Source organism: Arvicanthis niloticus, chromosome 1 (genome assembly GCF_011762505.2).
Source record: "Arvicanthis niloticus isolate mArvNil1 chromosome 1, mArvNil1.pat.X, whole genome shotgun sequence".
In the NCBI taxonomy this organism is placed as follows: Eukaryota; Metazoa; Chordata; class Mammalia; order Rodentia; family Muridae; genus Arvicanthis; species Arvicanthis niloticus.
The window spans coordinates 13,765,463-13,790,362 of NC_047658.1; the positions used below are offsets into that span (position 1 = coordinate 13,765,463).

Below are 24,900 nucleotides of genomic sequence, written 5' to 3' on the forward strand. Positions count from 1 at the left end.
TCTAATTTACTATCTCTGTCCTTTGTTTATAACTAACTAATGATCTGATTTCTCTGTGCAGTATATTACCTCGGCCCCCAAGAATTCCAGGCTGGGTGAAGCCTGTGTCACCATTTCCATGATAAATCCTGTTTTCTAAGGGCTTGTAACTCAGCTGTAAATATGTAATTCAGGCTAAGGCTTGGCACACAAGGCCTCAGCCAGGACGCAAATTTTCACGACAACCACAGATCCACCCCCATCTAACTTTCGTAAAGCTTTTGTGTGTGTGATATTTCCATATAGGAAGAGATGAGTTGATGACACAGAGGCGAGAGTAAAAGCAATCGGTACATGCCGGAAGAGTTGGAGATTTTTGTTTTTATTTCTTACTTGAATTGAACTGTTTTTTTTTTTTTTTTTTTTTCTAAGATTCTCTTTAGTGAACTGTATCAGGGTCTTTGTGAAAAAATAAAGGCTCCTGATTCTAAACAAGATCAGACAGCAGAGGTATCCTGAAAGTGTGTACAACTGAAGAGAGTGAGGCAAGAGATACAAACTTTCCCAAAGAGCATTTCGCTCCTCAAAGGGCTGGCTCCTCTCACCTGAATGCCTATTGGGAAGGATACCAGAGTGACCCAGGGAAGTGCCTGGGTCAAGAGTGACTAGCTCTCACATGGATTGGGTGGCTCTGTGTGAGCACCTGGATCCTCAGACCTTGCTAGGCAGCTATCTTCCTGCCTGCATGCAGCAAGCCACAGAGGAAGAAGCATAGATTCAGGAACATGGTGTAGATAGACATCAGTTCCTTGCTGCTATGAGCAGAATTCAGTTATACAGCTCAACCCATCAGAAATGAAAGCAAATGACAGACTCCACACCTGAAGTGAGCAAGTGAGAGAGGGGACCCAGGAAGGCAAAGACAGAGGCAGAAACAATGCAATGGAACCACATTCCCAGGATGCTCAGGCCAGAAGTAGGACCACATTGGAAACTGACAGTGTGATAGAAACAAAGGCAGGGAAGGAGACAGTTGGGGCTGATGGACATGCCCAGAGGCCAACGCTCTATCTGCTGGCCACTTGCTTTGTCATTACAGCACGCCTTATGATGGCCACAGCCCCTGCCTGACTTCAGATCTTCTTACCCTCACCCTCAGCAGCTGGCCTGGGGTCAGCTCAGTATATTGTTCTTATGTTAAACAGGCCTCTCAGGGTCTGCTTTTACCTGGGGTAAAAGGCAGGTTGGGGCTGCTACATAGTTTGTAAGAACAGTGTGAGAGGAAAACACAGGACCCCTGGTTTGCACATTATTAAGATTTCTATACTGCTATCATTGGGTTAAAGGAACAACGTTGTGATAAAATTACTCCTGACGAGACTTTGCTGTACCTTTGAATCAGTGTCTCAGCCCTCATCAGAAAAGCTCTTTCTTCCAGTCGTTAAGAATACAAAGACCCACAACTCCACAACGTACAGATAGTGAGAGACTTTGGAAACACTCAGTCCTAAATGGCATGTCTCCATCAAGTCGCTCCCCTCGGGGCTCAGGGAGCTGTGTGAAAGAAAAAAGACTATCAGAGCCAGTAGAGACAGAACACACCAAGGGAACAGTGTGTTCTTCACATAACAGAGACTGTGGTAGCATGCAGAAGGCCTGCACAGGTCCCAGCCAGATGGGGCTCTAGCAGCGAGAGGCGACGTGGACACAGTGCCCTTTCCCTAACCAAGAAGCTATCTGCAATTGACAACCACTTGCAGAGGAGACAATCACTAGGTGTGTAAACCACACTTGAGAATTGCAAGTTTGTGGGAGTAACTAACCAATATCTGATTAGACATAAGGCCCTCTCCATGAGATAGAACCCATATCCAACATGGCTTGAGCAACCAAGAAACCTGAAACTAGATAGCCCAGAGACCTAAGGTAAAACCAACTACTACTGTTCTACTAAAGGAACATAGCAATAAAATGACTCCAAATGACATTCTGCTGTACTTATAAATCAGTGCCTTGCTCAGCCATCATCAGAGAAGCTTCCTTCTGCAGCTGAAGAGAACAGAGACCCACAGACAGATATTAGTAGAAAGTGAGAGACCTTGGAACAGTGAGCCCTAAATGAGATGTCTCCATCAAATCCATTCTATCACAGCTTAGGGAACCCAGAAGAAGAGGATGGAGAAAGACTGTAAGAGCCAGAGGCCATAGCAAACACCAAGGAAACAAGGCCCTCTAAATCCACCTGGTCAATGCTTACACAAACTCGCAAAGACTGTGGCAGCATGCACAGGGCCTGCACCAGTCTGCACCACATGGAGTCCTAGAGCTGAAAAGAGAAGGGAACACATGTCCCAATCCTAACTTAGAAACTGTCTCCAATTGATAACTACATGCAAATAAAACTTTGTTTTCCCCAAGGGAGTCTCACTGAGGAGACAAACTACTCTTAAGGGCAGGCTGTGTGGCCAGCAGTAGATGGCCAGAAGAAAATGAACTTGATTTTTTTTTTAAATCATATTTTTTAGTGTGTGTGTGTGTGTGTGTGTGTCTTTTTTATAACCCTACAGGTCCTTTGCATCTATTTGAGTTTCCAGTTTAGTGTTTTAGTACAAATGAGTGGTCTCCACATCTGTATCTGGTTCTTGTGCCTTTTCTTGGGTTCTTTTCCTTCTGTTTGTTTTGTCCTACTCTGATGTGTTAGTTTTTGTCTTATCTTATTATAGCATATGTTATTTTATTATTATACCCAAGGAGCCCATTTGTTTTGGAATGAGACAGAAAGAAGTGGATCTGGGTGGTAGGGGAGGTGGGGAGGAACTGGAAGGAAGAGAAACCATGATCAGGATGTGACATAGTATGTGAAAAAAGTCTATTTTCGATAAAAGGGGCAGGGGAAGAGCACAGGGATTGTGGGGCTCTCAGCCATGAGGCTAGCCTGAGTGCAGAGAATGGCCTCCTTAGCCTGTAGAGCCAGCCAAGGTATACAGAATGGCTTACAGAGCCCTTTTCCACCTCCTTAGCTCGTCCTATCCCCTATCCCCACCTTTTCTCTTTGACATTCCTCTAACTGCATAAGACCTTGCTCTCAGAACCTAGGTCCTTGCTACAGCCCTGTGTGGAACATGCTTCCCAGACTCTCCTAATGGCTCCCCCGTCTTCTGCGAATCTTTGCTTGGATGTCACCCATGAGCCCTCACTCTGTCCACACCATGTAAATGGCCACCCCCTTGCACTGCTTCCTAAATGTTCTCCCAGCCTAAACTTCCTTTATCTTCTTCCTCTTGCCTGCTGGAGTCAGTTGTGCAGCACGCACACGCACACACACACACACACACACACACACACACACACACACACACAGCCTCCCAGAAAAGTGTACTTTCAGAGAGAAGTTCGGGTCTCTTTACTTACCCCAGGCTCCAGTGCCTAGGAGAGGGTTTGGCACACCTCAGGAAATCCTTGCTAAGTGGGAGCCTATCCCTCTTCCCTTGCTTTTCTCTTTCTTGTTGGGATAGATAGTGCCTCCTGGGCACCCAGGGCCATCTTTGGACTGTAGACAGAATAGGCTCATGATGTGGAGGGTTGAGCACTCCAGGGAAGATGCCCATGGATGAGAGTGGATGAGCCACTCCATCACCAAAGACTTACCCTATGGGAGGTGCTGTCAGTAGATGGTTATGCCCCAAGGAGCAGGGATGAGGGGACATAGATCCATAGGGCCTAGGGGTGTAGCTACTCTCTTCTGTACCCCAGTGCCATGGAGAATGCCTAGCATAAGAGCAATATCAATAAGTACCTGCTGAGTGGCATCAGTGCAGGACAAAAGACCAAACGAATGGGCAGCACCCCCCAGCTGCAGAGTACCACCCACTTCAGCAGCCCCTTGAACAGACCACAAGGGATGGGGGTGCAAGCACATAAGTAGAGGCAAGTCAGTATAGACCTGTGCCAGTGTAGACAGGTCTGTGTAGTGCCTGGTACAGATAACAGCCCACAACACACAGCATTCTGTTTGTCAGTCTTCAGTGAAGATACACACTGTTCCAACAATACTGTGTGCTAGTTCAGGATTCAGAACATGCCAGGCAGGAGAAAGCCACTGAGTGAAAGTCTGTTTTAAATTTTATTTTATAATGTAAATATACATATGTTTATTTATTAATGTACATGCATCTCTCTAAGATACACTTTCTTTGAGTCAAATGGATAGAATAAATTGCCTGCCCTGTTCTGTTGTTACAGTATGATGTCACCTGTGTCTTAAGTTTCTATTGCTCAGCTAACACATTGTAACCAAAAGCAACCAGGAGAGAAAGGGGTTTGACTCATACAACCCTATCACAGTCCATCATGGATGGAAGTCAGGACAAGAATTCAAGTCAGAAACAGGGAGACAGGAACTGCAGCAGAGGTCACAAAGGAACATTGTTTCCTGGCTGGCTCTTCAGGCTCACATTCAGTTACCTTTCATATACCAGCAGGGGTCACTTGCCTAAGACTGGCACCACCGACAATGGGCTGGACCCTCCCACATAGATCACCAGTCAAGAAAATGCCCCACGGATATGCCCAGAGGCCAGTCTGATGGATGCAATTCCCTCTTCAGAGGCAACTCTAGTTTGTGTTGAGTTGATAATAGGAAGCAGCCCATCTACCATGTTGGACCATGCCAAGTAATGATTGAACCTGGAGCTGGCCAAGGTCAGAACAGAGGTTGGAACTTCACAGCAGTCACTAGCAAGCGTTCCCGTACCTTTCTCCACGAAAGCTCAGCTCAACTTGGCTTGCGTTAATAGTTTGAATCTGAAATATCGATTCCTCTCAACGCTTGGTTTCTAACTGATTCTTAGAACTCCTAGAAACTTTGTGGGACCCAGCAGAGGGATCAAAGTCACTAGGAACAAGGACTTTGGGGATATATCCCTGGTCCCTTCATGTGCTCCCTAAACATCTGTATAGTGACAGTCTCTGTCAGCACATGGTGCCAAGTGGCCATGGACTAAAACCTTCTGAAACTGGGAGCCAAAAGAAAGCCTTCTTCATTTATAGTGTTTCTGTTAGGTGTTGGGTCACAAGACAAGAAAGGGATGCACCAAGAGGTTTGTTTTGTGTTTCTCAGGAGACTTTGTTGGGTGTAGCCATTAGGAGTGCTATCATGCTGCAGCTTGCTATGCGTTTCATTCTTAAAGAAAAAACAAATTTGACTCTGCACGGGCAGGCTTGGTCTATAGACATGAGTAGGTCCTGTCTTGGGGCCATGCCTGTGCCTCTCCCGATGCCATGTTTCCAAGATCATGACTGATTCTTTCTGTTTCTTTTTCTGCCTTGGGGATGGATTTAGTGTTGGAATTCAGTCAATATGCTGCTTTCCCTGAATCTAGTAATCCCACCCTGAGTCTCAGATTAGCCAGGGGTTCTCCAGGGTGCCCAGCCTGAGAAGTAGGAGACTGGACATCTAGTCTTGCCTTTTGCAACAAAATGTTCCCTCTAGGGACTTTCTTTCTTCATTTGCACAAATAGATCAAATAACTCCAGTTCTGGCCCTGCTGGCTGCTCACAGTATCGATAATCTCATGCTTTGAGATAGCCTCGGGAAGTGTTGATCTCATATGCAGTGGCCCAGGGTGTCCTGTTCATTTCCTAGGTCAGGGTTTTTTATCTTTGAAGTCTCTTCTGAAAATCCACACCTAAATGTCTGCATAGCTGGCTCCTGTCATCTCAAGCTCTTCTCCAGTGCCCTTTCCCACCTCCTGCCATCTACAACCCCCAAGATATCTTCCCTGACCTTTGAGGTTCACGAGCTGATGTCCTTGGGTCACTCTCTAACCATTCTAACCATCTTCACAGACTTGTGACGCTGAACTTGGAACTGATTTATGATCAGAGGATGTCAGCCCCACAAAGGCCATGACTGTGGCTGCTTGGTTGGTGACCCCTCTTTCAACACGCTGGAATGATTTGATATGTGCTTTAAAAAAAGAAGGAAGGAAAGAAAACCAGGCAGGTGGCTATACTCATTCCCTGTGGCAGACTCTTCTATTTCTGGAGAAAATGTATGGTCTTCACAATAGTGATGAAGTATATATAGGATGAGGCCAGGAAGCAGAGGCCTTTGGAGCCAGAAGTCTCCTCAGAATGACCCTCCACTCACCTCAGATCTGCCCCTTCAGTCTTCTTTCTCCTACAAGTCCCTGCCTCCTTTGCTCCATTTGCACAGCATGAAGGCTTGGAGCTTTAGTGTGACTGATAGCCATAGAGTCACTGTTCTTGCGGTATGTAAGGGGTCAGCCTCTTTTCCCAAGCTGCATATAGAGAAGACTTGCCCCAGAAAGCAGAAAGGAGATTGCCTTTTATGGATGAGGAGGAGGAGGAGGAGAAAGGAGAAGAGGAGAAAGAGGAGAAGGATGAAGAGGAGGAAGAAGAGGGGGGAAAGGAGGGAAAGGACGACAGACTTGGATGTATGAACATAGCACCCATGGTTTTCTGTGGTTTGTGGTCAATAAGTTCTTTCCTGTTTTGCACATCAAAAACATCTCATGGTCTCTTTTATCATTTCATCATGGGGAGGGGGGAGGATGAGTCTTCAGTGAGTGCAGGTATAGAGCTGGCTGCCTATAGAGCATCAGACATACTGTGGAAGTTTGCTAAATCTGAGGGATGGACACAAGAGTCAGAGTAGCCGAAGGGCATGGAGAACCAAGCTGGAGGCAAGGAGAGGGGTGGAGTCAGCACCACTGAGATGCCCTGGAACCAGAAGGCGCCCCATCACTGGGGGTCTTTAGTCCATTTCCTCTGCTTGGCTGCTGAGAGTATAATGCACAGCATTTGCAGAACCTTCTGGGATTTGCTGACCTGCTTTTGATCTCTCAGAGGGCAGTGGTCACACCCACTGTTAGCTAGTAGGTCCAGGGTACACTTTTCTTTAGGCTCTTTCCCATTCCGACTGCCTCAAAGCCCCACCCTCGGAGGCAAGCCGCTCTCTCCCACCTGACAGAGACCACTGAACAGAAATGACCTGATTGGATACTCAGGATTGGAGAGACCCGGGCCCAGCCCCTCTGCCCACTTGCTCTCCCAGAAGAGCCTTGTTTGTAGAACACGATCTCTAGGGACTTCCTCAGTTCTTCAAGACAGAAGTGTGCAGAGATGTGAAAAGGCTAGGATGCAAATAAATAAATAAATTTTTTTTAAAAATAGGAGGTTGCAGGGACTGGGGAACTGTAAAACGTGTGGCTATAAACAAGCCTGTCTGTGCTACTCTAAGGGCAGTTAAGCACCTGGTGGGCCTGGCGTGAGACCTCTTGTGCTTCAAGGAGGAGCAAAGGGGCAGCTGACCACTTGTCCGCAGGATGCGTTTTGATAACTTCCAGAAATGAGAGGGTGTTTTATGGGAAGGTAATTGGGCATAATTCCCTTCATGACTTAAGAGTCCACAGGCAGCCTCTGCAGCTGGCCCTTATTTGGAGCCATCAACGGCAAACGCTATTTTCATGGCCAATTTATTAAAGACTCCATGTTTTTTTTTTTTTTTTTTTTTTTTTTTTTGAGGAGACATCCCAAACACAAAAAGGGCTATATTTATTGATATGTTTAAAATATAGGTTTTTAACTGGAATCCTTAGCCCTTAAAAACAAAGTAAAGAGATAGACAGATACAATTATATTCTGACTGGTTACCGCCAGCCTGCCCAATGGGAGCGTTTGTATATAGTTCTCAGTGCGCTGAAATCTGCTTAGAAAAGCAACAAGTCTTTTGTTCTGTTGACAACAGTTATTACAATTAATTCATTTTGTGATTGGTACTTGCGCTGAGTGACAAGGTGTTATTTTACCTCAGTAAAAGTTAAAGCGGTAATACCTATGTGCACAATAACATCTTAGGCTTGCTATCACTCAAGGAAGAAGAAAAGGCTGGCTCTAGGCTGCCAGCTCAGTTGCCACCCTCCCTACACCCTGCCACCCTCCCCACCCTCTCTACACCCTCCATGCTCCTTGGAGCCGGGAGGAATGAGCTAGTTCTTTTGCTCAAAGTTTCTACTTCCAAAACACACGTGCTCCTCCCGTATGTAACCTTTGAATCAAGGCCTAGGATCCAAAGGAAACATGACTTGGAGAGGAATGGATGTCTGAGTAGTCAATGGCAGGACCTAGCATGAGCTGGATAACAAGTCCTGTTTCCTAGCTGGCTACCGTTTATCCAAGTTTGTGTTTTGATGGCAGGCCTGGAACTCGTCATCCCTGAGCACAGGGATCTCTCAGCCACTGACCCAGACACACTTAATGTGGCTAATTTTTTTTTTTTTTTTCTGGAGAGGTTGCCCAGTGAGAAGGGTAGAACAGTCTCCCTGGTCCCTACCCATTGGATGCCAGGCGTACCACCCAATGCTTCCAGATACTGCCAAAATTCCTTCTACTGTTGGGAGACTTGCCACATGTAGTGCCCTGATCATAGGTATCTGAAGAACCCTCTCTCATCCAGATTGTGGCTGGAATTATCCCAGAAGACTGGCTACACCACCTAATCCAGAGGCAGGGCAGAGGGGAAGGGCAAGTCACAGACCCCAAATGTAGGGACACAAGATGACAATGACCTGCGGGTGACATCTAAGGTACATAGCTAAAACTGATGGTATAGAAGACCTAGGGTCCTCAGCAAAGATGGAACCAAGGAATCCATTTCACGGGTCATTTTTGTTGATAATGGCCAAGAAAGGTTTCTTTCTCATCCGGAGTCTTCTAACTTCATCAACACCTTCAAAATTTATAATACAACAAATATCACAGCACAAAGATGATGTTAATCAAGTTTTGGACCTGAGAATACAGTCCTATAATCCCAGCTATTCAGTGGGCTGAGTCAGGAGAATTACAGGGTCTAGGCTTACTTGCTCTCCAGAATGAATTCAAGGCTGTCCTGTGCAACCAAGTGAGATCCTGTCTCAAAGTAAAAATAAAAAATAAAAAATAAAAAAGGACTGGAGATATGGGTGAACACATCCTATATGCCTCCCCCCTCCAAATGGATTCGGTCCCCAGTCCTGGGCTTGGGTGTATGTATGGGGGGAAGGTGAACATTTGCTTATTATTAAAAATTTCAGTAATTATACACTGTAGTCCCATCGATTTTGGTTATCTGAGTGTTCAGTGGCTGGTTTCTGGGGTAGGGGGTACCTCCTGATTGCTGTGTCTTCCTGTTGACTGCCATTCACTTCCTTGCATAGTTGTCAACTAGTCTCACCCAGCATGGGATTTAAAATGGTATGAGGGCAACCCCTGCTTTGAGTGGATAACCTCAGGAGGGACCTGGAAGTGTATTCATGAATAATAAGAGGTGAGGCCTTAAGACCATGCTCCTGTGACCTGTCCTCACACTGCCTCCCCTACAGAGCAGCCCTGTCACACATGCAGTGGCAAAGACCTGTATCTTTGGCTGCTGAACCAGCACCTAGCTGTGTTATGGCTGTAGGTCTGTGGTCTCCGGCATCCCCAAGCATGGCTGACCCCTGCCAGCCAGCCCAATCCTGCTCATCTCCTGTCTCCTCAGAACTGGACCAGTCTGAACAGCGCACACTAGCAGGCCCCTGTCAAGGAGCCCCCAAAATTCTCCCAGTTCCTTTTTATTAGCAGTATTTATCACCGACTCACAATCAATTGCATATCTTAAATGAAAACAAATGATGCCTTCTAGACTATCCGATACTTGCATCTTCGCCTTCTAACAATTAAAAAGTTTAATGTAAATAAAACAAAGCAACAAACCCACTGTCTTTGCTCCTATCAACTGCACCGTAATACAATTCGATATTTAATAAATACAATCCTCTTCTTGCAGAAGAACATCATAAATGTGCGTATGATTTCATGGCATCTGAGATCCCGAGGTGGGAAGGTAGCTTCCTCGCCAACCCCCTACCCCCATGGTCCCTGAGCCTCTCTCTTCTTCCCCCCACCAGAAGCTGTTTCTTTCCAGTAAGCTTAAAAACAAGAGCTTATATATTTAATGATTTTAAAAGCAAAACGCTACCCACTGTCTGCACAATTGCCATTTTATCTCCCTAAACTTCTCCGGCTTGACGTTTTTAAAAGGGCAAAAGCAGAAAACCCTTCTATAATACCTAATTTGTACATCTGCGGTTTCCCTCCGACTAGCACAGCACCATATGTTTTTAATTATCGTAATAGCCCTAAAGAACCTGTTCGGTGGGAAACACATATGATCCTTTTATTACTGGTTTGCAATTTCAACAGTTTTAACTGGCTGGACAGGAGGAATGGGCTCAAAGGCCTAAGATCCCACCCACAGAGGGGACCTCCTTCCCCTGCTTGACAGAGGTAATTGGGTACATGTGAGGTGGCTCTGTGGGGCCTTAAGAGACATAAGCTGGGATCTCCCATGACGCTGGGTTTGGGGCAGAGGCTGACAGCATGAGAATAAGATTGATAAATATTATCCCAGCTTGACCTCTGCCGCTGCCGTTGTCCCTGGGGGCTGGGAAGGCAGCAGCACAGGCCAGGAGGGCTTGCTGGCGCTCCAGGCCACCCACTCTCTACCCCTCCCCAGGGGACCACTGCTGGGTTAGGGGTCAGGTTTCCTCAAGATCCTGTTGCTTCAGGAAAGGGAGAGTGAGTTTTTACCTTTTCTTCCCCCCCTGGGAAATGACTGGACACAGTCATGAGATGAGTTCACTTGAGCTTGTGAAGCTGAAGACACAGAGGTCAAAATGTAAGGAGTGATGTCACCTCTGAGGGACACGCAGCTAGCTCAAGCCTTGTTGGTCCTGAGCACCATCCCACCATGCCAGCCTCTGTGTCACGGGTTTGAATCACTGCCTGGAATGGTTCTCTCCTTTTCTGGGACTCAGTCACAGGTTGGCAAATACGGCCGTTTGTATTTATTGGTCACTTTAGTTTTGATGTATCCCGAAGGAGTGTTGAAGGTAACAAACAACAGGGGGTGACTCTGCCTGAGTTTCTGGTGATTTGGGGTAAGGCAGGGGGCATCTCTGTGACCCAATCCCTGAGACTGACAGAAGAATAACAGGATGATGCCCACCCCCTTGGGATTTTTATGGAGTTCTGTGGAAAGGATATGATTGGCATTATCCTCTGTAAGGGGGCCGAGAATAGAACTTGACCTCGGTTCATACTATGAAATTTTAGTTGTGAATTTTTTGAGACAGAGTCCCCTATGTAACAGAGCCTCGGCCTTGAACCCCTGATCCTCCTTCAGCCTCCCAGGTTCTGAGGTTATGGGCCTATGCCGCTACAGCAGGCTTTACAGTGAGTGTGTAGTATTTTAACTTTGATCTGGCGTGTTACATAACTTAAAAGACCAGGCCTTCCTATTAAGTCTGCCAGAGTAATTCCTCAGGTGGGAACAGGTGCTATCAGGAAGAAGGCAGGAGATTGTCATCTTCAATGTGGTCAAGATGCTCTCGCTAACCTATTTATGAAGGGAATGAGGTCGCAGGGTTAGAAAGGATACCCAGGATTCCTGGGTAGCATGTGGGTCAACAAACGGGAGAGAAGGGCTGCTTTCCTCTGGGCGTCCGCAGACTGCGTGCATGCTCTCTTAGTTCACAAAAGCTACTCTCTTTTCTATTTTTTCTTGTTTTTCACACATCCCAAGGTGACCACATACATTGATGTGTGTGTGTGTATTTGTGTGTATGTGTGTGTGTGTGTGTGTTGTTGGCCACTGCTGGATACAGAAAAATACATTGTATTAAAAAAATGGAGGCTTGTGTACAGTTAGCACATACCTGTGAGCTCACGACTTAGTAGGCAGAGACAGAAGCATCCCCAATTGCTAGACCAGTGTAGGTTACCTTTTGAGATCCTGTCTCAAAAAAAAAAAAAAAAAAAAAAAAAAACCCAAAACCAAACAAACAAAAAAACCCAAAGGACTGGCAGTGTGGCTCAATGGTTTAGCCCTTGCCTCAACAACATTAAGTTCTGGCTGTCCAGTGAGCCTCTCCAGCTGCTAGGCTCAGAGGTTGGCATCTGATATATGTACCTCAGGGAATGACTCTACTTGCTTCATGTCCTGCAAGCAGTGACCAAGCTGAGGTTCACAGAGCCAATGAGAAGGCATGGCTGTAGCTGTGAGTCATTTTCAGGAATCGAGTGGCCTGATTTCTCCTGGCCTTAATTTTCTCATTCATAAAATGGGTTGTGACAGCCAATGGGGTAATAAGGCTGTCTATGCAGAAGAAGGCTGGAAACTCAGAAATGACTGAAGGACTGGCTGACTTCAAGAGCTGGATAACTGGATGGGCCAATAGTGTATGTGTGGGGGTTGGGTGGGATACCTGGCTGACTTTGTGTTAGAAGCTGGGAGCAAATCTCGACACAGAGAGAGTCTCCCATGCACACCACCCCCACCAAGCCCCATCTTCTTCCTGATCTGCGCTGAGCTCTCTCTTTGAAGCAAGAGGGTGAGAATCTCAACCCCAGTGGGGCTGACTCACGAGACCGCTGAAGACCCAGAGGAAGGCCAGTGGCCAGTCAAAGAAGAGGATCAGGACTGCACAGCCTCCCGCTGGAGAGGGGCTGCTCTTAGCCTTTGGCAGAGCAGGACCAGATGGCCACCCTCATTGGAGATGTCAGTGGTGACCTCACAAGTCAACACATAGCAAGTACATCTTAATCAGCGTGAGTCCTTCCTGTCCTGGACATGGCGATTGCACCAGCCCGCCTCTCCAGGAAACATGACCTTCTTAATCACAGCCTGCTGGAGGGCTCTGTCTCGCCCTGCAGCCAGCAGTGGCCATGTATACTGCCCACCTCAGAGGCAGGCTATCTTTGTGACCCAGCAGAGTCAGGGCGGCAGAGAAGGAGCCTCTGGATTTCCATCCTGAATAATAACTCACATTACTTGGGTCCCATCTGCACCAGGGAAGGCAGAGCAGGGAGAGAGCATAAAACACAAAGTTCCCACAGACAACATCTGTCTTAGTGCAAACAATGGACCATTATCTTGTAAATAATTCTGATTAAGCTGTAGCATTTCCTCCTGAAAAACTGGCTGCTGGGGAGCAGAGTGGAGAGGGCGGGGCGCAGCTGGAGCAGCAGGCCTTAGCCAGCAGGTGCTGAGCTGGGGAACCTCACCTGACCCTAGAGCTTCCCCCTATCCTCACAGAGAGTGGCCAAGCAGCTCTCTCCCTGGCCCTGTCACAAACACCTACCACCTGCAGCCTAGGCTGCTTTTCTATTCTCTCTCTCTCTCTCTCTCTCTCTCTCTCTCTCTCTCTCTCTCCCCCTCTCTCTCTCTGTGTGTGTGTGTGTGTGTGTGTGTGTGTGTGTCTCCTACCCTGCTTCCCCTTTTCCTAGTTCTTCTATGGCTTTTTTTATTTTCTCCTTTCTGTCTAGCTCCTAAGGTAGGGCCAGGCTGTTCGACACTATGGGACTGGTTCTGAAGCCTAAACACATTGCAGGTCTCAAACACGTTTAATGTTCTCTTTCTGGGAGTTATCAGGCCTGGAGAACCGTCTCCAAATCTCTCTTCCCGCACCTAAGGTTCCATCATTCCATCGTGCCCAGTCCTGTAACACAGTGCCTCTCCCACCTGTGTCTTCCTGGATGGTGAAGCTCAACTTGCATGATTTCTGACTTGTCACCAGCCTCACACAGCATCTCCTACTGAAAACTGGAGATTGTGCAAAGCCACCCCAGCATCATGGAATCTTAGTCCTTGATCTGTGTTAAGGATACTTATCCCCAAAGACCCTCTCAAGGAAATAACTCTTGTGCTTTAAAATTAAACTATGGTTCTGAGTGTGGTTTAGAAAGGACAGATACTTCAAGCCTAAAGTTTTCATGTAGATCAATCCACACAGCAGCAACCCTGTTCCCAGAGATCAGTGTTACTGTTTTCCTCAGTCCTTATACTATTAGCAAACAGAAAAAATAGCTTAATTACAGCCAACGGGGATGTATCTGTGAGTCCCAGATGGGATGTGAGTCCCCATGTGGATGGCCTCATGGGGCCAGATTTCCAGATGTGTTCACTCCAGGTGTGAGGGGCCCCACCCAGTTAGATGTGCAGACAGGAGTCTTCAAGTAGTGAGTACAGTGGGCAAGCATGGTGTGCCCAGGCCACCCCAAACTGTATCTCCCTCCACACCACCATGGCAGCTCTATATGGCAATCTACCTGGGACCTGCTCGCTAATAGAAGTCCTAAAACAATTGAGACGAGGGTGACATGTCTCTGAGTTATGTGTATTTATAATCATTTTATTCTCTTAAAGGTGTTCAAGTTTCTCTCAGTTGATGAAGGGTAAAACTGAGGGTTAAGAGCTGGTTCTGCCAAGACATACTAGAAATCAAGGACTGAAAGAAGTAAAAAGTCCTAGGAAGAAAAGGATATGGCTAGAACTCTGTGCCCCACCCACGCGAGACAGACTCTCAGTACTACCACCCCTCCAGAACACTGCTGTGCTGTGCATGCTGTGTGGAAGTGGCAGGCATGGCACATGGATGTCCAAGTGGGACATACTGGCTTAGCAGGTTGATAATCTGTAAATTGCTTAGGAACCTTTAATAAACTTTAAATAAATCAAGTTCGGTTGTGAACTTAAGAGGCTGAAACAGAAAAACTCAGAGAAGACTTGGCTTTTTCTTGCCGTTTCATGAAGCTACCAAAGCCAATTTAGTTGACTCCTCCTTTTTTCCCCCCCTATGGTGAATTAGAAGAGGAAACTCTTTGGTGATCTTCTAAGGATTTAAGATAAATTCCTCCAAGCCTTGGCCTGTCCTGTGACCTAATGTGGTGAATGCCTTTGTTCAAGGTGGAGTCCTGCATGTTGACAGGTTTGCGGAAGTACCAATGGCTCCTGCAGCCTATGGGCCATGAGGACTGTGGTGCTCACTGGGTATAGGGATCTTGATCTGAAGATCAAGGCCAGGAAAAACAGAGTTGGAGGAAACCAAAGAGATGATCCCAGCTACCTGCTCCCCAGAGAAATGAAAGCCAAAAGGAGACTTGTCTGAGCTCTTTGGAGCATAGCTGTTTGCCGGATGCCTGGTCACCTGATCTCAGATGGACTTAGTGACCCTGATAAACTTGCCCCTAAGCTGAAAGTCTGGCTGCTTCTCAGCATTTAACATCTGCAGTTCACTTCCCACGGGGAGCCACAAAATGAATGAACTTGCTCTCATCCTTGGCTCTGGCAAGTCCAGGGTGGTCCACAATCAAACCAGAAGGTGAAAAGATGTCCAGGGTCTGCTTCTGAGGCAGCCCTTTCCTGCACACCACTCTCAGTTTCCTCCTGCATCAATTATTTGCATCCAGGTGACCGAAAGATCTGCTTGCTGATAATGCTGTCACCAAAGAAATTTGAGAGGGCTGAAAAAAAAGTATGGCCTCTCTCCTCAAGAAGAAAGATCTCATCAGAGTGTGAACTCTTAATTACCCAACCACAGAAGCCTCTGTGCCTCCCAAACACCCATCCCTAACCCTTCCCTTGTTATGTTTTCGAGTAACATCTCTTAGTGGTTAGCCTTAGCTCTCCTCCTCTCGGGACACACCAACCACTGGGCTCAAAACAGAAAAGCAGTACTTTGGTAAGGCAGTTGTAATATGCCTTCCCAGTCTGGTTGTCATTCTCCTTTTATATGAATAACAAATAGTATCTTATGTACATCCCCCAACAACAGAAACTCAAGAAAGAAACGTAACCTTGTGACCAGGTTACACTAAATGTGTGTCTGGACAGCACAGAGAGCAGAGAAGAGCAAGTCCTCAGAGAACCAGCCCACATTGGTATATATGAACAGCAAGGGTCAAAAGATTTGTGGCTCTTTTGAAGAGTAAATGCTTCTGAGCCTTCAGGCTCAGAGACACCCATGAATGGGACTGGGCCCTGAGAGAAGGAAGACAGATCTGTGGCTCCAGGGATCCCTCCAAGCTGTCAGTGTTAGGGATGGAAGATGAAGGAATCTTTCTGTGCACCCTTCCTCCCTTTTTGATCATATAGATTTGATGATTTTGCATAGAGTTTCCTGACTTTGTCCTTGGCATGGACTCTGACCCTGTTTATTCAGGGACACTACTGTCAGTGTACACCTGTGTATTTAATCATTGTGAGGTTTCTTTGAGGAAAACAGACATACATACTGATCTGTCCCCGAATTTAGATTCTCTCCTTCACCAGAGTAACCAAAATTATACTGAAGTATATTTACTTCCAAAAATGTGTGAACAGAGACACAAGTGTGCAGGTTTTCTACAAACCTCCTTGCCTTCCTTGGCTTCTTGAATTTAAAGCCTGATGCCTTCTTGCTACTCTGTTCCTTAGATGGGGACTCTTTGGTGTCTCTTATGCGCCACAAAGCAGAGACCCAACCATGCTTGGAAAGGTCTATGCAATAAGGATAAAGGTTGATCCAATGTGGGTTATTTGTTTTTGTCTCAGGTCTGAATCCAAACTTGTGGGTCTTGTTATGATTCCATGTGGGGCTTGGGGAGTGGGAGAGCAGAAGTTTGGGTGTGAACCAACCAGAAGCAGAGCCTTCACAGAGCTGTGAAATGAAGTAGACTGGATGTCCCAGAGGCCTGGGTCTATGGGACTCCCTTTTCAGGCAGCAGACAGGATGTTCCCAAGAACATTCAACTGGTGAGCATAGAATCGCTTGTTACCAGAGACGGAGATGAAGAGGAGAAAATAAGCAGGGGCAGGAGGAACAGTATAAGGCGTGATGAGGTGGTATTCCAAAATGAGAGGTTGGAGGAGGCTGGGGCTGGATTCATAAAAATGGGAGAATTGGAACCCATGTAGGTCTCTCTCTTTTAAGCTTCATCAGTTACCACTGGGGAGCCACTCAGGAAATACCCTGCTTCCTAAGAGGAAATGCTATGGAGCCTTCAGGCTCAGAGACCCCCCATGAGAGGGACCTAGCTCTGAGAAAAGGAAGACAGATCTGTGGCTCCAGGGAGCCCTCCAAGCTGTCAGTGTTGGGGGTGGAGGATGAAGGGATCTTTCTGTGTGCCCTTCCTCCCTTACTTCATACTCCCTGGTGCCCCTCTCAACTACTGGCCCCTCAGAAGCTCTTCCTAGCCACAGGGAACAACCCAGAAGGTGCCATGGTATGTTTGGAGTATCCGGGAAATGGTTTTAAGTGATTGGTCAAAGAGGGGACGATGTACTCAGCCTCGGGGGAGGCCCAGCAGTAAAAGGCTTAGATTAATCCCACTCTTGTACCCCATGTCTCTCAAGACAGTTCAACGGAGTCAAGAGCCCTCAGAGAAGAGGAGGCATTCCTATGTTCAGCCTGCACCCTGGTGGAGCTGGAGTTGCTGGCTCCTGTGGGACTTCGTCTTTGTTAGGCATTTGGGGATTGCCCTTTTACTCCACAGGAACCCACAATGTGACTTCAGTGTTGCCTACAGGGATCTAGAAACTGCCCCGTCCAGAGCATAGAGTACTGAAGGTTAGAAATCTTCAAGATCTCTATTTCTCACTGGACCACTCCTCACATCTTCTCAGTCTAGGTCTGAATTCTCTATCCTTCCTCTAGGAAGAAACTCCTTAGTGCTGTACTGTGATCTCAGGGATTATGATGAGAGGCTGTTATGAGAAATGACAGATGGACTGTTTCATCCAGTTGAGGTGATGCCTTTGTCCCGTCACCAAGGCCAAGACTGAGAAAAACATACCAAAGGACGTTTCTCAACTTTCATCCCCTTCTTGAGCACTTCATTTGAAGATGTAATTCTTGGAGCTTTGGAGACTATGCCCTGTCCACCATGGGACCAGTTGGATGGGGTATAGTGTATGCAGAATTGGGAAGTGTGTAAAACATTCAAGTCTGGAAGCCCAGCTCATGGGGCAATGAAACTGGGCAACACGAAAACAAGACCTTTCCTTTCTGCCTCTCTCCCTGTGATGGGGCAGGGTGGGACAAGAACAAGCCTGTTACAACAATCACAGGCAGTGACCAAAACATCTCTCGGTGGGATGAAAATGCACCCAAACTCCTCTAACTCACCCAAGATCTCTGGCACAGCATGGAGGAGCACATGGCTCTCTGGAGGAGGCTGGGCCTAAGTGCCCTTTTGCACTTCTGATCCTGGCTGGGTACAATGCCCTGTGGATTCTGAGCATGTAACCCCTATCTGGGGGACCTAGAATTCAGAAACCTGTCTGAGACACAGGTACAGAGAGCCAGGCAACTGTCACTGGCTCTCTGGTGCCCACTACAGTCATCCCGCCAAAGGAGGAAAGTCGCTTTCCTTTCCGCCTGTTTGTGAATTGTTGCTCAAGGACCACCTGAAGATGAATGGGAAAGACCAGAGCCTGTTCTCCCCAATGTCCTGCTGAGGCTCCCCACTGAGAGAAAAATGTGAGGGGAGAGGGCGTGTTGTGGTATGAATTAACATAATGACTCAAAACTGCACTAATGGTTCACAGCTTTTTTTTTATTAGCAATACCAAGATAACTTATTGAAGCATTTTTTTTTAGTATTGTTTTACATTCCATTCATAAATGACCTAACTTGTAACTCAGCATACAGCACACGGAAAGATAGAGTTTGACACTTATGCAGAAAACTACAATTATGATAACTTACATGCCTTCGTTACCAGGAACACCTTAATATACCTTCTAATTATTTCAACAACAGTCTACTCCAGAGCACAGGATAACCCGGTACACGTTTACACATTTCGCTTCGATCGCCCGCCGGTTTTTAAGTTGTGGGTGTCAGAGTGCTGTTGGCTGGGATTTTACTGTCACCTGTTCCTGGTTAATACAACGACCTGACACAATATTAAACTAGCAATATTTCTGCTTAAATACTATGGAGAAAGATAATTACTGCACTTCTCTGTATTCTTCTAAAGTGTTACAAAATACATGACAATCAGACACAAGTAAGGAATGCTGGCGAGGCTACCATGGGGCCCAGCCCTGTGAGCTCAGGTGAGCTGGCCAGGCACAGGCATTGCCCAGTCAGATTTTCATTGATCCAGGGACCCACCACCCACTGGGATTTGTGACTCTCCTCCCCTACTCAGGTTTCTAAGCATTTGCATCCATTACTCTCGCAAATGTGGAGTGGAGGGCAATGCTCTCAGCCTCTCTGACCTACACGGACTGTAGGCTGGTGTGCTGTGCACACACTCATACCTGGGCCGGTAGGAATTATTTATTCAAAAACGTGTATGTGTATAAGTTCTTCTGTTGACTTTGCACGGTTAACAAGCTGCAGATAAACCACGAAGGAGCACGAACAGACAAGGGGGGGGAGTCCAGACAGAGCGACTAGGACATGGGGTGTCACTTACCTGAAAGAAAATGTGTAGATTTATTAATCCAGGAACTGTCTGGGGCTAGAGGCGCTCAAAAGCAAGGGCAGGGTCAGAGTCCCTATTGTTTAATGGAAGGGTGACAATAACAGGGTATTTATAAAATTTAGACTTTCTGTCTCTGGAGAAAGCAAGAATAGGCTATATGATTATAGCAGGCTGGCCATTAGATAAAGAGATATTGTTAGTCAGTGCTAAGTAACAGGGTATAATTGCTACCTTATTTGAAACCTGGGCTTCACACACAACATCTGCGGGGGGGGGGGGGGAGAGAGAGACAGAGACAGAGAGAGAGAGAGAGAGAGAGAAGAGAAGAGGAAGAGGAAGAGGAGGAAGAAGAAGAAGAGGAGGAGGAGGAGGAGGAAGAGGAGGAGGAGGAGGCAAGCAAGCAAGCAAGCAACCTGATTCCTTCTGCAGCTGACATGTATTGTAACCCCCAGTCTAGATAGATAGCTGTCATTTTCAAGAATCACTGACTGCCACTCAGCAGACTAAGGAGGCCCACGTCAAAGCTTTAGCTGAGGTGTCCTGTTCCTGTGTCACACACTGACAGGGTTGTACAGCTCCTGATGGAGACAGAAGAGGATGGAGAGCTTGGACTCTACCAGGATGTGTCAGTTCTGACAGCACACTCTTCCTCACTCCCCTCCCCCACTCCATCCCTATCTCATTATCAAAGGGGAGAAATACACAGATTAAAAAAAAAAAACCACTTGGCTGTGATTCCTTGCTTTTGTGCAATCTCAAGAGAAATATGGACGCAGCCACCAAGATGAACTCTACCAGACTTTTCTCCCACTTCAGAGGCAATGTTGATTCAGACAGTAGCTTTTGGAGCCAAAACGATGCAGCAAAAGGCAAGAAACATAAACAAGGCTAAATGTCACCAGTGTTTGCCGACTCACAGACACCATCCATTTGTTTGCTCTGAAATGACGAGTGGACCATTTGGCAAACACAATGGCGTCCCCACAACAGTTCTGTCATCTTGCCGTGCAAACGACATCACACAAGTCCCACTCCCTTCAATTTAAAAGGAGGGAAGGAGAGGAAAAAGGATGCTGTGAGATCTGGAAGAAAGCGCTGCCATTCTTCCCAGGGGCTGTCTTTGTCAGTCATGGCACCCACACAAAGGGCTGGCTGAGGGCAGAGGACAGCCTCCCCAGAGTCCCAATGTCATCAGAAGATCCAACCTATAGGATGTCACCTGTGACACACACACACACACACACACACACTCAGAGACAGAGACAGACTCTCTCAGTAATCAGCTGAGAGGCAGCCAGCAGGTCCAGACAAGCACAGTAAAGGTGATGAATTCCAGGAACTTAGGAGGCTCTGCCCTTGGATTTCACAGTAGGTCAAATGGCCCTCCCTACTGGGAAAACACTAAGCCTGGGAATGGGCTGGACCACAGAGGTTGAGACAAATCCAAAACTGGTCAAATTGGGCAAGGACAGAATGGGACGCTCAGTGCCTTATCCAGCCTCTGAAGACACCTGCATGTTTCAGGATCCATTGGCTTTTGGGAAAGCATGTCAGCACTGGATAGAGCAACAGGGAACCCCCAGTTCTCTCCATTCCCTGGCTCTTTGCCCTCCCTGGGGTTGGCTGGTTTTTGTCTGGGCAACCACATACTTTATCATGGGACCTGTATCATTTTCCTAGTGGGACCTACTGGAATCAGGGCTATAGCATGTAACAACTGCTGCCTCAGTGCATCACAGCCCATGCTCAGGTGTCTGCACATATATAGTCCACATGCATGGTACTTCATATACCAGTGATGGATGCTGTACTTGCTACTCTCATGACAACAGGCTACAGTCATATGCAAGGAGGGAACCCCAATTGAGAAATTGACTCCAGAAGATCTGGCCGTAGGCAAGCCTGCTGGGCACTTTCTTAATTAGTGACTGATGAGGGAGGGCCCAGCCCATTGTAGGTGGTACCATCCCTAGGCTGGTGGTCCTAGGCTCTAGAAGAAAGAAGTCTGAGCAAACCATGAGGATCAAGCCAGTAAGCAGCACCGTCCATGGCCTCTGCATCAGTTTTTGCCTCCTGGTTTCTGCCGTTTGAGTTCCTGCCCCAACTTCCATCACTGATGTACTGTTACCTGGAAGTGTAAGCAGAAATAAACCCTTTCCTCTCTCAGTGGCTTTTATCATGGTGTTTCACAGCAATAGAAACACCAAGCAGAATAGCTGCTTTGGGGTTCTCTACAGGGCCACAGACCTTAGCCAGTTTTGGAAAAAAGACAAGGAGACAGGACTCCCCACCCGCTTTAGCCCAAGCACTTGCTTTATGTCTGGAACTGAACTGAGTCCAAACAAAAATGGGTCCAGTGACAACACAAAGATCCCAGGATCATCTTTCAAGATGACTTTCCTGTATACTGGCTGTGGCACGGCGACATGAGGAGACACTTCAATCACACTGATGAAAAGTAAGACTGGCACTACCTTAGAGCTAACGAACAAAGGCAACTTAAAGACATTAGGATGCCCCAGTGCTTGTCTGTGGTACCTTCAGCTGGGCACTCTGATCTGGGGGCATCTGCCCCAGGCTCTTAAGTGTCTGCCATCTTAATTCCTCCCTGTATTTCTGTCTGTGAAGAAACAGCGGTCCTAAAAGCTAAGCCACAGCTATTCCATCTCTTTTGCTTGTAGGAAGGGGTACCTTTCTGAAAGTGTTCTCTCTCTCTCTCTCTCTCTCTCTCTCTCTCTCTCTCTCTCTCTCTCTCTCTCTCAGCTCTGGAAGGAACCCAGGAGCCTGTGGGCCAGTTCTAGCAATTCCTTTGCTTTATTTCATAAAGTTTTATTGGCACACAGTCACACTGTCTATGGCTTCTTTAGTGCTACCCAGCAGTGAGGAGTCAAAATAAGAGGGTGCTCATGGTTTGTAAGCTGAAATAATTATCCTCTGGCCCTTCAGAAGATGTATGTTGACCTTTTGGCTCTAGGCTGTGTAGCTGAGGGGAAAAAAAAGGTAGATATTTTCTGAGTGTCCTTCTGAGTGTCTGTGCAAAGAAATCACAGTGGGGCAGAAGTCACCATTTAAGATAGTTTAGTTTGGTCACTGTATTTCATCACATCATACAATTTAGGATACGTGATGTAAGGAAGTTGTGATGCCATCGCCATGGTGTTGGGATGTAGGGAAGTGCTCTCATCCCAGCAAAACACAGTGGGCCTTCACAGCACAATTCACTGAGGATGAAGCCATCTATGCCTTCCCACTGACTTCCTCCCATCCATGAGGGCATCACCTGGCCTGATGGCTACTGCACATGTGGCTTGCTAACAGATTTTCCACATGGGGCTGGGCTTCCTTGAGTGGTAGCAATTCCAGGGCAGAGCTAAGGGTAAAGGAGTTGTGCTTTTTCCCCTACCTGTCTCTTAACCTGACAAGAGTTATATGTCGTGCCCTGAGGATTCAGAAAAGGACACGGAAAGCTACATTTGAGAAAGCTAACATAGCAATTCCAGACAGCTCTAGCTGGTGGCCTCAGTTTCAAACAGTGAAGGACAGGGGTGGCCTAGTTGATTCCCACATACATAGGCCCTGGGGTGGAACCAGGTCTTCAGCACTTCTGTGCAGCAATCTCCAGGCACTCGGCAGACTCACCACACCGTCTGTGTGCACCACGGCTTCGTCTCTCACACTCTCCAGCATCTCTCAGCAACATTTCCGCAGTAGCTCCTCAAGTTGGACAAGGAGTCTGCCTCCCCTGCCTGCCAGTGGATGGACACAGCTCTAGTCCTCTGTGCCCAGCCCCCATTTAAATACTGATGTGAGAAGCTTGTCCCATTGCAAGGCAAAGTCAGATCCACTCTAACAATACAAAGGACATATCTAAGCTCTCTGGCGGCACATCTTTACCCTTTTTACACTGTACAGCAGCATAAGGGAGTACAGGACATGTCTGGATCCTGACCTCACCTCCAGAAGCGAAGGTTTTGGCTAGAATAGGATGCCATGTAATGAGATCAGACCAGTGGGACCTAACCCTCTCTAACAGCAACTTAATAAATCATCTTCCAACTGATTCTGAGATGATTCAGGATCTCACACAGGATCGTCTATAACAAGTTCCTAACATACCAATATACCAGCCTCTAAGCAAGGTTCTTTTGAAAAGCTACCATCTTGCCTTCTACATGGGTTGTACTATGGTACTCATCACCCATGAGGATGGAGTAGTCTCTCCTGCATCCTGCTTGCTCTCCTGCATCCAGATCAGAATGTGTTAGCTATAAATGGCTAGTGCACACTGGCCAGGACCTAACACCCAGGGTATAAGACTGAGGTTGCAAAAGTTAGGAAGCAACATTGCTGCAATTAACATATTATCTAGGTGTTCAACTTTCAACACACAGTCCTACATACAACTACAAAGAAGAGAAGACACGTTCTCTGACTGCTGGTGGGTACGAGAGGGGTTCCTGAGTTGTGAATGGGTCTACAGGATGCAGGTAAAGTTTTTACAGATTGCTTTTCAAGTATTTTTATGGTGTAAGAGAAGAGAGTCCTTCCTTATACAGAAGAACTTCAATTGTAGCCGCGAGAGTTTCTAGGGACATCCGGGTAGGATGCTAGGCCCACTTAACAGATGAAATGAGGCCCTAAACTTTGGGGTAAGCAATCTTGGAATAAGGCAATACTTTGGCAAAGCCCAGCTCTGTGAGGAAGACTAGCTGTTGATTGGATGGACCTGTTTGCAAAGTCACATCTACTTTAAGTGGGACAGAGAAGAGGTAAAGGCTGGGGGTGTTTTAGGCTATGTGCCTTAAAGCTGGTGGTCATCTGTAGCTTACAATATGCAGACTTTCCCATGCAACAGAGAAAAACTAGACTGAGGAGGGGAAAATGATGTTTGTTTCTTTCTAAAATATCAGTTCTTAACCAGGATGACAACTGCTTTTCTGGGTTCTAGGACACCACCATGCCCAGCAAGAACATAAGACTATAATTAATTATGCTAGGCCTGATGCCTGGGGACCAGAAGACAAGAAGAGCCATCCCACCTGCTACCAAACCACTGCAGAAGCTTCTAGAAGAAATACAGCCAAGCAAAATACAGAAGCGATATGCTCTGAAAATAGACGGCCAGTGGCTGGGCTGAGGTTTGGTATTTTAGAGCTGGGCCCTTGGCTGGGGAAGCCACCAGGAAGCCTTCCTCTCTTGCTGGTCCAAGGGTCTTCATGCACTTCAAAAGAGAGAGGCCATGGTTTGCCTCTCAGGGTCTGTTGCCTAGGGACTGACAGGTTGATGGAACAGTGTTCTGCATGTACCATGGAAATATTAGGGGAGTGTTGTGAGCTGATATCTGGGGAAGGGATCAGAATTCCTGCCAGTTCTGAAAGTGTCTCAGGACATCAGCAGCTCCCTTCCTCTGCTGCCCTCTCCACCCACTGCCTGATGCAAAGAGACCTCGCTGGACAAGTTTCCTCAAGGCAGGCAGCCTTTCTTCCACAGATAGGAAGATGGGGAAATTAATGGGGGTAATATGAGCTCATTTCAATAATAATGAGCTTATGTACATGCCAGGGTTTGATCTTTTCTGATGTGTAGATTCCTGGCAGGAACCATGATCCTATGTAGGTAAT

General features: G+C 46.9%; 1 protein-coding gene across 2 annotated transcripts in view; it reads right to left on the reverse strand.

Annotated features, from left to right (window-relative positions):
* The window catches only part of Znf536 (zinc finger protein 536), a 453,895-nt gene that overhangs the window by 130,692 nt on the left and 298,303 nt on the right, over nucleotides 1-24,900 (reverse strand). The window contains exon 7 of one of the 2 annotated variants that reach the window (XM_076932384.1): nucleotides 18,390-19,270. The exons of the other annotated variant lie outside the window; for it this stretch is intronic. Within the exon in view, the coding sequence (XP_076788499.1) occupies nucleotides 19,263-19,270 (8 nt within the window). The 3' untranslated portion in view covers nucleotides 18,390-19,262. Of the gene's footprint in view, nucleotides 1-18,389; nucleotides 19,271-24,900 lie in introns of those variants that run through there. 2 annotated transcript variants of the gene reach the window in all.